The 17,775-nt window shown below is 35.0% G+C and overlaps 1 protein-coding gene and 1 long non-coding RNA gene across 2 annotated transcripts; one reads left to right on the plus strand and one right to left on the minus strand.

Annotated features, from left to right (window-relative positions):
* Window positions 1-838: 838 nt before the first annotated feature.
* Window positions 839-6,022, minus strand: LOC113356796 (GPI ethanolamine phosphate transferase 2-like). Its single transcript, XM_026600019.1, has 17 exons — window positions 5,859-6,022; window positions 5,669-5,765; window positions 5,547-5,591; window positions 5,260-5,427; window positions 5,098-5,182; window positions 4,906-5,012; window positions 4,743-4,823; window positions 4,530-4,582; window positions 4,316-4,418; window positions 4,012-4,152; window positions 3,525-3,621; window positions 3,115-3,346; window positions 2,907-3,000; window positions 1,763-2,773; window positions 1,600-1,692; window positions 1,177-1,460; window positions 839-1,016 (listed from the first exon to the last, which is right to left on the minus strand). Exons 1-17 carry the CDS (start codon window positions 6,005-6,007, stop codon window positions 875-877), a joined length of 2,982 nt encoding a protein of 993 aa, XP_026455804.1. The 5' UTR covers window positions 6,008-6,022; the 3' UTR covers window positions 839-874.
* Window positions 6,023-10,676: 4,654 nt separating this feature from the next.
* Window positions 10,677-11,755, plus strand: LOC113361469. Its single transcript, XR_003365135.1, has 2 exons — window positions 10,677-10,793; window positions 10,925-11,755. It is a non-coding gene; the product is annotated as an uncharacterized LOC113361469 (long non-coding RNA).
* Window positions 11,756-17,775: the final 6,020 nt, after the last annotated feature.

Below are 17,775 nucleotides of genomic sequence, written 5' to 3' on the forward strand. Positions count from 1 at the left end.
TCTGACGTGGGTATTTTTGGTATTGGAAGCATTAACAAATCTAAGAAAATCCAGTGTTTGTATCACCACTTTGAGTAAATGTTTTGTCGTTTCTTGTAATCTCCGGTAAAATAAATGACAATGACCAATGCTCTGTGTGAGTGGGTGTATAAACTCTGACATACTTCAAACGTGGGTGTATAAACTCTGGATGTGCAGTGGTGGGACTGTTCGTTTTCTGTAACTATTCATCCTTTGACTGTAGCGGATGTATTTATGGGGTTTGGTGTTGGACGAACACGTATCAGTGGGTTGTCCAACAGTTTGGGTTTGTTGTTAGCGTGGGTAAATGGTTTTACTGTCTTTATATCTGACACTTGTTTTACTGCTGATGTTAGAAACTGACACGCGCCAGACGAGTTCTTCCTTAGATGCTTAGATCACAACCATCAAGCAGTTTTTTGTTGCACGGAACAGAACTATCTACCACAAAGTCATTTGTCGTCCCCTTCACTGCCGCACGGGTGGTATCCAGCTTGGTTAGAAAGAGATGCAGTTTGTATATTCCGAATTAGAAACCCATTTACAATTTAGGGGACAAAAGATGTGCTTCCGAACACGGAAATATTGCCATGTGATCATAGTCATTTCTTTAAGTTAAACCGCTGTTGCCTGTTGTACATAACATCAGCAGAATTAGATTACTATAACGTTTGACGTTCCAAAATATACAATTGTGAAGAAGAGTTAACATGTACTAAAAACTACTAAGAAGCTACACTACTTTGGGATAAGCTCATCTTCCCGAGGAAACTTACAAAAGCTTCTCAATTTCATGGGTGAAGTTTTTCGTCGTTGGTATATACCATTTCTTGAGCAAAACTGGCTGGGTATCTCAGCTCTTTAACTTGGTATTGGATTTAGGTCGAAGCATTCTTTCCCTTAAGAAGAATACCGAACACGTGTAAATACCAGTAATAGCTACTATAAACACTCCAACATATACGCAAACTGCCATAGCCAGGACATACAAGTACCTGTAAGAACAATATTATGCTAGTTAGGATTAATCATATGATGAATAGTACACTTCTACGTTCTTAACAATTTGAAAGGTCATATGAAATGTTATAGATCTGATGCTAAATGAGGTAAATAGTGTATACAAATCAACGTTCATAAGATGTTCATACTTACTTCGGTGAAAATACACTCCAAACGAATAGATGGTTTCTCATTGCGAACAAAACGACGGTGAATGCAGTCAGTGTAACTGAATTTAAGGCCAATGGAACAAGGCAAGGAAAGCCGATCATCATTTGAAGAAGATGTCCCAAGTCTCTATTCTTGGAGAGCAGCAAATAGCTAGCATCCCCGGTTGATATGTAAAACACCAGGCTGAGAAGGAATAACATTGGAGATGCCATGGTAATAATGAACATCAGAACTCCAGAAAGTAATGTTGAGTGACTCGAGATTCCCTAGCAACAATGATACCAGTCAGTCAAAACTTCTTGTACATTTTACTTTCTGTCATCGTCTATCTTTTGTTTTTCTACATTAGAACATCATACCACGTAAAGGAAGTAGGGTACACCAAGAGGCAGAGATAAAACTTACTATAAAAGCTCCTGCAACATCAATAGTAGCAAGAGTGTTGCTGTTCCCAAGGCCAAAATGGCCAGCCATTCCCAGAAAGTACAATGCTGCAACCTACAGAGTGTAGTATTAGCACGTGGATTTGCATATAGATAAGAAAAGGAATTGGCATTCGGGAGCTGACCTTGACCCAGTGTTTGCTATCTGTCTCATTGTTGGAAAAGTAGAACATGCTCCCCAGAATTTGAAAGAAAAGCAATAAGACAGGCATTGCATTAACTGGTTGTTGAAGTAAGAGTTGTAGAAGGCACCAACATACTGTGTATGTCAATCCAATCAAGTGCAAAGAATATTTTACAGCAGGTAGAAGAGATCTGATTTCCATATCTTTGGAAGCAGAATTTACCAAATGGGCTTCGTAGTTTACTTGATGGTCACCAACTGAAACAGGTGTAACCCATGGTGCTTGTAAAACAGTCACAATTATTGTCATGATAATGGTTGCATATATACTTTGAGCTATTAAAGTGGAACTATAGTTAGATTGTCCAAATACAGTGCCCTGAAATTCCATGATGTGCATTACTAAAAGGAACCCGGACAAGAACAAGCTGACCTGAACGACCAGAACGATTCCTCTCTTTGGTTCTAGTAGATAAAGATTGAAGGAGCTCATACCAATGATAAAGAGAAGTGAGACAATTTGGAAGGATTGTATTGTAGGAGGATCAGTCTGTTCAAGCCATTTTGATATGTCAGGCAGATGAACCCAATTAACACCACCTTGATGCCAGCCTCTCAATATCCTCCCACAAATAAGCACGAAGATAATGGAATATATTGGGCAATGGTTGCTGCTCTTTAGTCTCTTGATCATAGTGCCCATGCTTGGTACTGCTCCTGGAGATGGCGACTGAAAACTTTTACGAAGAAATATCAAATACAATGTGGATGTCAAAAAGTGCCATATGTATTGCTCTTCCTCTACCATAGAACTTGATCCCATACTAAAAACAAAGATCACAACCACAACCAAAGCGTAAACCTCATCCAAATGCCACTTGTAACTGCAGTCAAGAAGCCCTTGATTCTCTTTAAGATACACTTCCTTGCACAAACAGAATAGAATAAACAAGAACATTGCACAAGATACAGCCATTGAGGCAATTCCAGGAGCAAGCAGTTCAGGAGGTTTCTGCCAAAGATGAGACTGTTAGAATTTGACGGATTCTTGTCATGTACAAGATAGCTATATAACTCCATCCAACCATATGTGATAGATATTTTATTTAAAACTACTAGTTAACAACAAGCTCAGTGCTACTTACATCAGTGGCTCTCCGTGATAGCCACTCACTTGAAGTTCTTAGAAATTCATTATATGCTGCAATTGTGCTCCTCACATCTTCACTACTATTAGACCTGTACATCGATGAATATGTAATCAATAAAGGCAACAAGCCAACAGTACTATGTAAAAGAAAATTATAATTCCTTAATTTTAAGTGGATCAGTATGCCAGTTTCTTTAGTTTACCTAGAGGTTCTGTGTTTTTGAGATGTCCATGAACTGTGGAGAGTTGTGGCTTTCAAAAATAAACAGCAAAACCTCTGCTCAATACTAACTTTGCATGCCTTTATTCCTGAACATTGTGCCTCATCATAGTCGTCACATGGATAACTACCACAAGATAAAGCCGGCAGCTTTGCTTGCAGTAATCGAAGTAACTGCCATGAATTTAATTCCAAAGCTCGCAGTTTTTGGTCATCTGTATTCCAAATAGTAGAACAGAGTAGTTTTAGACAAATTCAGATATGAGCAAAGCATACATGGCCATATCTCAGTCTAAATAATTGCCCTAAGTATCTGGATTTTGACCGAGTCCTAAGGAGCGCAGATGAATGGTCTAAACATGCCACATCAATTACAAACGGGAAGAACTGAACCTGCTAGTGAATCAAAGACTTCTGCCATCAGAACACCAATGTTATTTTTTGGAATTGGCACTCCAAAAAGAAGAGCCAATGTTGGTGCTATGTCTACCTGGAGCAATAGAAAAGTAGCAAAAGTAACAAAAGAATGTAAGAAAACACGGAACAAGATCATATTCAGAACAAAATTTCACTACTAGAGTAATATTTTCACAGGGCATCCAAGGAATATTCTGATCTATAAATGTGTCACTCATAACCAGCATATAGATGCATGAACTTGATAGTATATGAGTCGAAGATTCTTGAAAGTAGGGTGTTAAATGGTGACAAAAGAGGCACAATACTGCTCAGAAGATTAATCAAGTCATTGTTTTACTGAATCTTTCATGGGGATGATCAACAAAACATTCTAATGATTATACAAAAAGGAAAATAATTATTCGATCTCGATAATAGTTACTCAAATACAAATGATGCTAAAATAAGAGCAGTCGATTACCTGAGAAGCTGTTTTTCGGGTTGCCGATGCATATTCTGGCAGCTTAGATATACCGATAAAAAGAGCTAGTGAATCTGTTTCCTCGTATGAAGATCCACCATGGTTCCCATTTTCAGTCATGCCATGGTCACTGACTACCATCTACACAAGATGTTTTAGTCAACAAGGAGTAATACCACAATTTACTATTTAAGGAGTAGTACCGCTATTTACTTTTTAAACACCAACATCTTAAGTACTAATTACAAAAATGTCCGGCGTAATTTGTAAAGACAAATAAATAGCAAAATCAAAAAACACAAACCAAAAGTGTCCCCCCATTAGAAGAGTCTTGAGGTAGGTCTGAGCTCATGTGAATTTTCTTAATAACTTCATCCATCTCTTTCAGTTTTGGGATCATCAAGATACTGGAATTGTTGGACAGATTATAATTCAGCTCTTATAAGAATTAGGAAATTTACTATTGAATCCACAGTGATAATTGCATGATCCTGAATGAAAAAGAAGAAATGTGTTACCTACTACGCCCACCAATATGGCCAACATGATCCAAGCCTAGATAGTGAAGAATCTATCAGAAATTTAGAGCAGAAAATAATATATATAGATAAAATATTAATTCCAAAAGCTTGGAGGAGAATTCTAGAACAATAAGCTGATATCAAAAACGTATCAACTCTGACATGTCTATCACTATCAGAAATATTAGCCTCGAGAGTTAAAATTCGTACCAAAAGATCCCAATCTGTAGCTGTAAGTTCAGCTCCCAAATGTCGAGAAACATTGTGATCCATTTCAACAGTATCTTTGACCTATAACGAAGAATTCGGATTACAATAGTACAAAACAAATACATCAGTATCGAAGTTAGACGGCAACAATGTATAGACCTACATAGAAACTGCTAACTCCATCATGCCTTGTAAATAATCCAGGAAACAACTTAATCCATGTTTCATCACCATGCATCACCATTTTCTTTCCAATGCTGTATAACTGACCTGAAATGATTGAATTGTGGATTTTAATAAACTCTGTGTCCATTAAATTTCCATTTTGCCTTCCACAAGTTGTAATAAAACTAACCAAGCAAATTGTCATCTCGAAAAGCTTGTGAATTAAAATTGAACGCCACATCAAGAAATCCCCCAATTGCTCCTGAAACCATTGCCTGCATATATACATCAAAAAATGTTTCAACAAAACACACACAAAATAATCTCTTTCACAGGCCATCAAAAAAATCACCTTTAAGTGAGGCATTGTAACTGTGGGAGGAGCTGCTTTCGTGTGGTACCCAATTGCTTTTCCATGAGATAATAATGACTGAGTATATGGCATAGCTTCCATCATAGCTTTAGTTGGAGGTTGATCGCCCCTTCCCAGAACAAACTCTGCTGGAAGACCATCAACAACCTAAACTGACATATGTTGCAATCCCGAAAATGAAAGTTATCCTCCAGATTCACACCAACAGATTATAATTGTAATCAACAATACTACCAAGTACCAACATTGCCAAGTAGTGTGCATACCATTAGTATTAACCGATCAAATGTGGGCGATATCTTCGACATATCCTGTTAACAAGAACGATTCACTCGACCTAAGTACATGTGCATAATGTCAAGCAAAACTATAATAGAAACTGCAATACCTTGTATAAGGATCTCAGTTGGTTTTGAGACAGATGATTTGTCTGCTCTTGATCTTCTCTGGAACTAGACATTGGATCCCTATAACTCTCCATACCACTGTGAAATCAATCAAGAGCAAATAATAATAAGTAATAGAGGATACCTTGATTGAAGAATACATTTAAAGATGAAATGTATCAGTAGTAATACCTAACGCCGGAGAGAGCTGGTTTGACAGGGAAGAACCCTAAAACAAAGAGTAAAAGACCTAGAATTTGCAGCAGAACTGCAATTATAGTCCATGTCGCCAATCTACCGCAGGTTAGAGATGATGATGATGATGATGACGACGAAGACATTTCTAAGGAATTTGAAAAAACATTGGTAGTCTATCTGAGTGCTCCTTCGGGGGATGAAGGTTAGGAAAAGTAAATGGGATTGGAATTTGGAACGATTATCAGGGCTATTTTCGTCTGTTCACTACTGTATTAGGGTAAGAACAAGCAACGCTTTTAAGAGCTAATGGCGACGCTTTTATTTTCCAAAGTTTGATTTTTGAGCATTGTTGCAAATATTCAATGCTCGTTTGCAACGTGCTACGATGGAGACGTGGGACAGGAGACGCTCAGAGCCTGAAACTTTAGGAGAGCACGTACATACTTTGTCGTGTCTTCTGACTTTTCTATCTGGGGAAGCAACGAATCGTTAAGGCAAACCCTCCGAAAAAAGAAAAAGGAAAAAAAAAAAAAACTTAATGCAGGCTCATTAGATAATGTCGGAAAGGCTAAAGACGGACCAATTATGGATCAATAAAATTTAACCGTTGATTGTTGTTTTGAGGTCCCACTCTAGATTTAAAAAGCCCACCCCATCGGATCCTGTGGCGGGGGAAGGTGTACCCATTTGGTTCATATATATTGGCCCACCCAAGCAAAGGTCGAGATAATATTAGAAGGTTATTATTGGAACGTCACATTTCATTAGAGGGGCTTCACTTGAATTCTTAGTGTCCAAAAAAGTGGTTATGGGATATCCTAACACATAAACAAAATGTCTAGATTACCCTTTAATTAAAATAAAAATTTAAAAACCTAATTTTTTCTATTCAAATTCGCAAAAAAACTGCTCCTCTTCCTTCTCAGTAATTTCAATTCAATTCAACTTCAATTCACTTCATCTAGAGCTGTCAAACGGGCCAAGCTAGGGTCAACCCGTCCCTAGCTTGCCAACCCGCACTAGGGTTAGGGTCAACCCTAGCCCTAGTACTATTCACGAACAAGCTCAAAACCCCAACCCTAGCCCTAGACGGGTCAACCCTGACGGGTTGGCGGGTTGGTTTGTGAATATTATCAATTTAAAAATTAGATTTAAAATTTAGGATTGTTTAGGATTATTCACTTAGTAAAGGTCGAACCTAGGTCAATTTGGTGTTTAACTAGAAGCCCCACCACTGAGTTGTAAAGTGGACGTTTTTATTGCCACTTAATCAACGATATAGCCGGTTACGGCGCTTTAGTTTTCTTAGGCAGAGAGCCCTAACATCAACTAAGCATTTTACTTTTTTTTTTAATCATTTTATAAGTTTAAATTAATGTGAGTAAGACTAACTCACTGTTTAAATTATGCTAGTCCTTTTATCAATTTAGGACATCCCGAATAAATATGTGATTGATGAATCTAAGTTGTAATTTAATTTATTGATTGATTATTTAAAATCTAAAAATTGTTATATTTGTTTGGGTAGATCCAAAATTAGCTTTATTTATTGATTTAAAATTAACTAATTCTAATATATGTTTGTAAATCATGGATTTTAAAGAGTTGGTGGGATTGAGGGATATATTTATTAATTTTGACGGGTTGACGGGTAACCCGAGGATTGGCCCTAGCCCGGCTTGTTTTCTAGTAGGGTTGTATATGCCAACCCTAACCTTGTTTAGACAACGGGCCGGGTTAAAACAAGCCGGGTTAGGGTCAACCCGCAAGCCGGGTTATAAATTGACAGCTCTAACTTCATCGTTGCGATTACGTCTAGGTTCGCCAACCGTACTTTCAGTTTTTGAAGAACTTACATACAGGTTTGGATGAATTCAAACCGTAGAATTAGCTTGCATGTTGGTTTACGTCCAGGTTTCTCTTCATTCCAACCGTAGAAATTGAAATCACGTCCAGGTTCCTTTTAATTCCAACCGTAGAAAATGAATTTACGTCCATGTTTATCTTATAGGCTAACCTAGACGTAATTCTCCTGGATGTTTTAGAAGAAGCTTCAAATTGGATTACGTCTAGGTTCGTGATGTAATTTTTCCAGACGTGATCTTCTACGTCTAGGTTCGCGAAGTAAACTTTCCAGACGTAATCTTCTACATCTAGGTTCGTGAATTTTTTTTCCAGACGTATTCTCCCACGTCTGGGTTTTTGAAGTGTTTGGCATGACATATTACCAACCGTAATTCAATTTTGTCCTATTGGAACCAGTTACGGTTTGGAGTTCTTCCAAAATCTAGACGTAAACCTAAATTACGATTGGCAACGAAGCTAAACCCAACCGTAATTTTCCATGAAAGTCTAAAAATCTCAAACTTTTTGCGTATTTAAGCTAGTTTTGAGCGAAATTGAACCCATGGGAGATAGTTTAGAGGTGTACCTGTTGATTTTCAACCATTGGTTATTCACTTTGTTGATTTATTTCTTCAATTGGTTGAGATTCATCATCACTTTGTATTAAACCCTCTCCACCATTTAACAAAATTCATCTTCTTAATTTAATTATTATCTAATTAAATTAAAATTAACTACATAAGTGTTGTTTGGTCATTTCAAAATTATTTGAGATAAGGAGTTTTTTATATTACTTGTGAGTGACCCATTTTTGTCTTATTAGGTGACGCCCCTCTGATGAAATGTGACGCCCCAATAATAGCCTTCTAATATTAACTGTTTGTGAAATTGTAAATATTAAGAAAAAAGGTAAGACAGGTTGAGCATGAGTTTGTCTCTTGAGCAGATATTTATAGCTGTGAGTCTCTGACGAACTGGAATCCGATGTTCAGGTGACCTAAAATTGCATATGAAATTATTGCTGGGTTGTTAATTAAGTTTTTACGTCTGTTGATATTAACGTTTACTTAGTTCTAGCGTACTGGACCCTCCCCTAATTGCTTGAACGGCTATCCGCATAATATCCGACGGGTTAAATACAGATGATCTAATGACTTAAGACCCCATTTACATGATTTCTAATGTTAAACGACTTAAGACCCGTTTCCATGATTTCTGATGCTAAATCAAATACACACAACTTTTATCGACATTTTCTTCACTCGATCGTCAAATATTAGCAAACAAACTCATTTCTCATACACAGATTCATTCATCGGACGGACAACTCACACAGAATTGATTCTACATGAGTCTGAATCTGCAGATTAGTCTCTTTGCTAGTAATATATTTGGTTATTTTCAAAAAAAAAAAAACTCATTTCTCATCAAATACTGGTAAAGAAACTTATCAATTTCATTTAATAATAGTAAATTAATGTCAACATTTATAATTCGGAAAATGGGTCATTTGTTCAAATATTTTTAAATCACGGTTCAAATGGACGAGTAAAAAATAGTTTGGGTGAAATGGCCAAAAAAAAAGAGTAAAAATGAAACTGGTTTCATCCTAACTTAAATTTAAAAAATAGCAAGGATGAAACTGGATACATCTTGTGTAAACTAAAAATAAGAAAAAATATTTGAAAATGGGCACGATGAAACTGGTTACATCCTGCCTATTTTTACATTTTTGTCCATTTAAACAGTATCAAAATCTAACTGTCCATCTCACCCAGGAATTGTTGATTTTGGTCTTTTTAACCAGTTTTGTATTTATAATTTCATTTATACATATAACAATATCAGGAAGTCTATATACTAATACTTCAACTAAACAACTAATATCAACATTAGTGAACAAGATAAACATACCAAAATAACTATAAATTTAGCGCATGTGGATGTCCAACGAATTTTTAACTCCACCCCTGCATCTAATCCGTCGGCGTACAGATAAGGCATCTGCTCACTGTTTCCAATACGCGGATTCGACCTTAAATACTCACCCTTATTCAAGGTAATCCCGAGTTATTAACAAAACCAAATCAAATCAAATTTAGAATTATTCAAGGTAATCCCAGTTATTAACAAAACCAAATCAAATTTAGAAAGTTTGAGTTGGCTGTCACTAGCTTCTTTGATGAGATGGATAGAGCTCCCAATTTACATTATAACATTTTCGAATGGTGAGAATTGAATCCATTCCCAAGAATCATGGTTCTTAGTAAGGGGAATTCAAAATCCACCACCCCATGAGCTTAAAATTCTTATAACCCAAAGGAATCACTTTATTCTTTATTGAACATCTTTTGTGTTTTCATTTTCTCAAACAAAACATGTTCTAAAAACATTTTATTTATTTTTTTAAGGACTATCTCAACTCATTTTTTACTCCTTTCATCATTGTTGATTTTGTTAACTACTTGTGACTTCGTAAAAATGGAGAGAGACAAAAAAATCTCACTTCAGCCCTTGTATTAGCCTTTTTCCATGCGGTTGAATTTTTATTTGGACTAATGCGTGAATTTATCAATTTTACAGGTGAAGTTGAATCATTAGGTCATTCCTTTTTTGTATCTAGATCAAAATGATCTGGTTTAATTATGTTGCTCCTCGTGAATGGGCGACACTGAAAATATTTTTTTATGGTGAGGCTATATATATAATAATAAGAAAAGAGCTATTTAATGTTTGGTACCGTGCAAATGTCCAACACCTAGCTTTGATACCCAACATTCAAAATATTAAGAGTTGGTACTTGGAACCGTCGTTGATTGTCAAGTCAACACGTTGACTTCACGTAAATTATATTTCAATAACAGAACGTTCTTTATTACCATATTAGCATTAAGCATTATAATTACCGTTAGGAATTATAATAATAAATACGTAACGTCCAGTTAAAGTCTGAATTTGAACGTGGCACCTGAATAAATGGACACGATTAAATTTTCTCTAACTTCCATTTTCAATTATCTTCTTTGTCTCTCTCTGCTACTCCAAATACATAGATTTTTCTAATCACTTCGAGGAAAATCAAAGGTTCGACTTCATATCATCTTCTTTTTTCTATGTTCCTTTAAGTTCTCACATAATTTTAGTAATCCTATTTCCCTTGTAACTCCAACCTTTCATCTTCATATATAGAACTTAGATCTCTAATTTCATAACAGGAAGAAGAACAAAAGGAATAACAAAAGGGTAAGTTTCGAAATTATTACTTCAAAATAAATAAATTACTTTTGTTTGAATCTCAACGTATATTGATTTTGATTAATTACCGGTAGTGATTTTTTTAGGGGTTTTGATTATATTTTTTGAGATTTGGTGAATCTTCTTAAGGTTTAATCAAGGAGGAAATTAGGTTTTGAGGAGTTTGAATTTTTGATTTTTGATTTTGTTTGATTGTTTGAGTGTAGATATTGTTAAAAGGTTGTAGCTTTTTGCTGATTTGATTGTCAATTCGTTAATTGGGGATTGAAATTAAGTATGATTTTTTGAAATTGAGGATGGATTTTAACTGGATTTTTTTGGCTTGATTATGGTGGTGGTGGTGGTGATTGTTGCCGGTTGTGGTGGTGGTGGAGATGAGTGGAAGTTTTTTTCGTGAAGATTGAAGATTTCTTGTTGGGGTTGTTATGCTCAATCAAGTTTTGGTCTTTCTAGGTTTTTTTGATGATTCAATTTGATTGAGAGTCAATTTTCTTAATGTGTTGAATGTTTTTCGTAACTTCAATTTTGACGTTGTAAATATGCAACCATGGTGTTGGTGGTGCTTATACTGGTGCTTTAGGTACGAGTTGGAGAAGATTTGCAGGTCAACGATCGGTCCAGAATATGCTTTCTTGATGAATTCATTTCTTTAGCTGGAGAGACGAGAAGAGAATCGTGGTAGGGAAGGTGTGACAGATGTGTAATGAATTCATATCTTTGATTTTCTTTTTTAGTAACGAAGAGTTAACGCTGTTGAAAAATTAATATTTATCAATAATTTATATATTTAAGTAACAGAAGGTTAGGTCAATGGTTTGACTTGACAGTCTCTCACAGGTCTAGGTACTAACCATTAATATTTCAAATGTTGGGTACCAAAGCTAGGTATTGGACGTTTGATGGGTACCAAATATTAAATAACCCTAAGAAAAATATATAATTTAGTGGGTTTCGAGTGTACAATGTTGACCCTGGATAACGAAGTGATCTGACTTTAACCTTTAATAGTCATCTTTTCTCCTCTCTCTTACTCCTACAAGGGAAAAAAAAAACCTAAAACTTTTTTTCCATCTTGTTCGGATCTAGTCCTTTTTTTTGGGTAGACCTGAGCAAGAAATTTTAGTTTTTTATGAATAAAAATAATTTAATTAATAATTTCAGGTTTTGTTTTTGATGTCTATGGACACTCTTCTTCGCTGAAGGCGATGTTTTCTCCGTCTTTACGATGATTTTTCTTCCTTCTAATAGCGATTCTTTCAAATTTCCATGGTGTTTTTTGGCTTGATATTCTCGATTCGTCAAGAACATCAACGATTCTGCTCGACTTCGCTTTAGATCCATCTTTAATAATCGGGATTCATCGGGATTCATTTGGATCTACAAGATTTTAGGAAAAATACTCCACTTTATTTTGAGCATCTCTTATTGAAAAAGATAATTGTTTTAAATGGTCGGAGTTGATTCCGGTTTACACCATCATTCATTACTAGTGCACATAAAAAAATTGGATATTTTTGCGCTTTATGGCTCACTCTATTCGCGATGCATTTTCAATTGGTGTCGTCATTTGTATTTGGGTTTTGATTAACTTATATTTTGGTGTTTTTGATAATTTTGTAAGCAATCATGTAATCACAATTTTGATTTGAATAAATTGAAATGTGATTCCATCAAAAAAAAAAAAAAAGAAAAAACTTTACCCTATAATTTGTTAATACATAGTAGCAACTTACCTCCTGAATTCTGGCCTATAATTCCCAATCTTCCATAAGCTATAGACCAGAAGAAAAACACAATTGACCTTAGGAGAAAACTTTTGCTTCCGAAAACGAATGAAAAATTGATTTTCAAATAAAACTAATATTCTTTGCAAAGAATTTAATGATAGCAACTTATACCCTAATTAAAGCATAATTTTGGCTTATCATGCCCAATGTGCCATAAGCTACAACCCAGATGAAAGACCCAGTTAATCCTATGAGGAAACTTGTTTTCCAAAAATGAATAAAATTGATCTTGAAAGCTAACTAATATCATTAGCAATAAATTTATCATAAACTAACTTGACATAAAATTATTAATTCCTTCTTATTATAATTGAAATGCGAAGGGTACCACGTACACCACAATATTTCCGTATAAGACACACCTTGCATGATCTATTATAGACAATGATCGTCAAGAAGATAGCAACCACAAGATGTCCACTTGATATATAGTATAAGTTTAGACCGAACCAACTATGGGATCAAATCAAGTATTTGATTAACATACAATGCAATTACTTTATTGTAACTAAAATAATAATTATAATGTGAATAACAAAGTAAAAGCACAAAAGAATATTTTCTTAACGAGGGAACCGCAAATGCAGAAAAACCCCAGGACCTGCTCTAGTTTTGGATACTCTCAGATATATGGCGTTATACAAAGACTACTACCAACTTGTGTATAATTGGGACCAATTAAACTAACTCCATGTTACCTAGTTCCTTTAGTATTCTGGGCCTACTACTGATCTGGTCTGCGCACATGAATCCTAAGATAAAGTCCATTATCTTAAGTTGCTTCAGTCGCTGTGAAGACTTCTACCACTAAATTCTTTGGATCGTATTCCAAAATAGTAAATGACTAATCTGTATTTTGTAACCGCTCTATGAATCTCAAGAATTAAACCAAAGATATTTGTTGAGTTATATAAAGGTTCTTCCATCTAAATAATATAAACTTATTTATATCGGTTTAGATCAACCAAGATCAAGATTATCGATATAATTAAATCTTAATTTACAACTTATCAGATTCAGATCCTGAAGAGAACCACCAAATGATAGATCACCGATCTACACAACAAGTTATGAAAGTCTATCAAAGATAAACCAACTTTTTGAATCCCATTCAATCAAGTGTTCACGAAGTATAATCACAAAAATCGGAATACCAATAAGAAAATCTTCTTGTTTTCAAATCATCAGTATTCAATGTACCTGCAAAAATAACTTGATTCCCTTATGATCAATCACACGCAGAACGGAGTCTATTAATAATGGATGATCACATAACATATCTAAACTTTGTCGATCATTGATCTAGTTGGAGTGATCTTATATCAGAAGAGAAGGATCACAGAATAAGCAAACTAGGTGAAATCAAGGTTCAACCACCGTTAGTCAAAAACAATAATATAAAACTAAAATACAATATGATTCCACTTTCCCACAAACATTACTTTTATACGCTTCTTGATCCCGCAAAAGTCTTTAAATAAAGCGAACGTAAGAGATTTTGCCTAATTAGGTTACTCTCCTTTCTAGGTGAGTATTACGAATAATACTACTAGCCGGCTTCCGACACTGACTACAAAACAAATGCATGTGTTCTGGGATGAGTTTGTAAGAAAAACAAACTTCATATTTATAGACCAATGTAGTATGAACACCAAGAATTTCCAAATCCAGAAATATCAAAAGATATGCAATAAATACCAATTTTCGGCTTTTGTCTAATTCCATCTAATATACCGAAATCTCTCATGGAAGATAACTCAATAGTAGCTAGCATACAAGTATACTTTACTAATACATTTTGCAGAGATATGTTTTACATAATGGGAAAGTAAATATATATATATAAATTTGAAAATCAAATAAAAGATTCTCAATTGTTTCGGTTTGAGATCTCACCTTGAGTACTAAGGGAAATATATGAACAATAAATGTATAAGATATTAACATGTGTTCAGATACAAATAATGTCGACATTGTGAACTTTCCTAAATAGCAACTCATTTTCCGAAATCTATGTAAATCTTAAAGTATATACAAAAAAACCGAAAATATAATTGCTATTAGGGATTGGTCCTGCAAGAGATCTCCTGGTAAGGATTGGTCTTGCTAAATATCCTCAAGTAGGGATTGGTCCTACTAGAGATTCCTAGGGATTCCTTTTAACTAAGAAACAAGTTTCGCAAGTCTACTTCCTTAAAATCATGTAGTTAAATATAGTTTTCTAGACATGGAATTGGCCAAAAGTTCAACACGCAATCTAGTAACGAATTGCAAACATAATGTTATGTCGCATATATGAAGTTCAAAAGATAAACGTTATATTTCGTATCCCGATGTACCAAAGCCTTAATCACAACTTATATATTCTCCATTGGCATTTTGATCATACTAAAATGATCAAGTCATCGTATATATATAACTTCGTATGTTATGTTTTCAATATAAACGACTTGAAATCGACATAGATAGAAACAAAAATGGAAACAAGTCAATTCTATATTACTAACCTCGAACAGAAGGATGATGTGTTCGTTGATGTCGATACGTCTTCAGGTTATTCAGAGTAACACGAGTTTGTCTCAACATTTCTAGACTTCCTAGTCTAGCCTAACGAAGTTGACTGTAGTAATCTAACAAGCAGCCTTGAGTTTTGGAGCTAAATTATGACAACTAAACTTAACATACCAACGCTTGATGGGTTCGAGCAATGCTCTGACAAAAATCATTTCATAACATTATAATTCGTAGTTTGAAACTTGAAAGTAAATGAAGCTAAATCATCAAAGAGTTTTAGATAGCATCTCTTTCTAATATACCTAACTATAATATATTATTAATGATTTAAAAAATACTACTTACTTAATCCATATATATAAGTATTATAGCTAATAACCATAAAAAATATGAGAAGGAATTCAAAAATTACCCTTCACTTTAGGATTCTTCTTGGATATCTCGACGAGTTTGAAAAAGAGGGGGTATAACAACCACACCCAATACTTCGTTCGACAATCTGTATGGACTAAACTCCAATTTAATTTCGAGAGCACCAAGTTAAAAGTGAGACTCAATCAAGAATTATATCAAAGAGTTTTTTATCTCTTTCTCAATACAATCAGCAAATCAAACAGATAGAAACCTGCGAGCCTGATTGATATGAGAAATAACTTGGACGGTACCAAAGACCAATGCCCAAGTGTCAATCAAGTTCTATCCAACAATCAAGGTCGGATTTATCAACTGATTGGACTACTCACAACCTGTTATATTTCAATTATATAAACAAATATTATGCATAAAAGAAATAACACATATACTAGAAATTTTGTTAACGAGGAAACCGCAAATGCAGAAAACCCACGGGACCTAGTCTATTTTTGAACACCACACTATATTAAGCTGCTACAGACACTAGATAACTACAATTTAACTTCATAATGGAATGTGGTTGAGCCCTAACCAAGTCTCATGTCGATTAAGGTACAGTCATGTTCCTTATGCCTCTAAAACCACGCCGAATTCTGCGCACTTAATTACCTTAGATGATCTCGCCCACAACTAAGAGTTGCTACGACCCAAAGTCGAAGACTTATAAACAAATTTGTCTCCCACATATATGTCTATTCTTTTTTTTTGTTCCTTCTTTTGATACAAAGATCAAGGTGAACAGGAACCAACTAATAATCCGGTCTTATACTCCCGAAGTGCAGCCTAAAAATATTAGTTACCTCACAACAACCCAACTGATTAACAAGAAAAGTTATTTCGGAATCACAAGAGTCTTAGACGAAGAACTGTTGTGATTACTTTTTATATCTTACCTATCGGAGATAAATCTCGAGTAAATGTTAGAGAAGGTAAAACTCAATACGATAGAAAATAGTTGGATCTGGCTTCACGAATCAATGAAGTCTTCAAGTCATTAACCTAATAATGGTTTTGTAAAACCTAGGTTAAAGGAGAATCGACTCTAGTTTGTAACTAGGACACGAGAAAGTGTCGGGATTAGGTTTTCCAGTTACTAGAGTTCTCCCTTGTATAGTCTTTCAGATCAGGGTTGCTTTTAATCAAAGCTAAGGTAGCTTAGTAACAAAGCATTCAATATTCACCGTTAGATGAACTCCTGATTTAAGATTCAAGCTAAGTCTGCTTAGAAATAAAGCAATTAATCTCCACCGTTAGATGGTCTTAGCTTGTTACACACAAATGAAATATAACTATATTTATATATGGGTTACCGTACCTAAACGTGTATATTGAGTTGGCTCAATAACAGTTAACCGAAGTTAGCCATATGAACACTTTTGACATAACCATATTCATTTAACACTTCTAGATCAAATATGATGATCGATCAATAATGAAAGATAATCAAATGAATCTAAATTGTGTTTCAAATAGAGTTGTTCAATTGTTCACTATCTCATAAAAGTATATATGAACAAATTGAATCGAAATCGGTTTGATTCACAATCGTACAAAGTACTTATACAAGAATCAATTCATGCACATTAATCCACGGTTCGCAAAGTTAATTTGCATTACTTAAATCATAAATGTTTTAGTTCATGAGTATGAGAATCATACGTAACCGATTTTAGAACTTCACCACTGTATTCGCCAACCAGGTACGCGAACAGCAGCTCCGGACCTTGGCCTAGTCAAGCCGTTCACAATCCCGGTTCGCGAACAACTGTCCCAGACCCAACTCATTTAAACCCGTTAGCATACTCGGTACGCAAATAAGAAATCCGGACCTTTTCAAGTAAATCCGTTCGCATACTAGGTACGCAAACAAGAGTTTGAACCTGAATCATCACAATACAGTTTGCATATTAGGTATGCATACCGTGTTGTATCCAGATATGGGTAATTGTTTTAAACTCTAACTTTAATCATTGAAACATCCTTGGAAGACGATCAATGGTAGTCTCACACATACCATTAGCTTCAAGTAATTTTCAAGTGATCGAATGATCAATACGAAACTTCCCGAGCTAACATCAAATGACTGTCTCACACAA

This window comes from Papaver somniferum, chromosome 3 (genome assembly GCF_003573695.1).
Source record: "Papaver somniferum cultivar HN1 chromosome 3, ASM357369v1, whole genome shotgun sequence".
Lineage (NCBI taxonomy): Eukaryota > Viridiplantae > Streptophyta > Magnoliopsida > Ranunculales > Papaveraceae > Papaver > Papaver somniferum.

Coding starts and splice junctions, on each gene's coding strand:
- LOC113356796 (XM_026600019.1), bottom strand. CDS start 6,007: ATGTCTTCGTCGTCATCATCATCATCATCATCTCTAACCTGCGGTAGA. Junction 3,622..4,011: donor CCCGAAAAACAGCTTCTCAG/GTAATCGACTGC, acceptor CTATTGCTCCAG/GTAGACATAGCACCAACATT. Junction 1,693..1,762: donor ATAGCAAACACTGGGTCAAG/GTCAGCTCCCGA, acceptor TACACTCTGTAG/GTTGCAGCATTGTACTTTCT.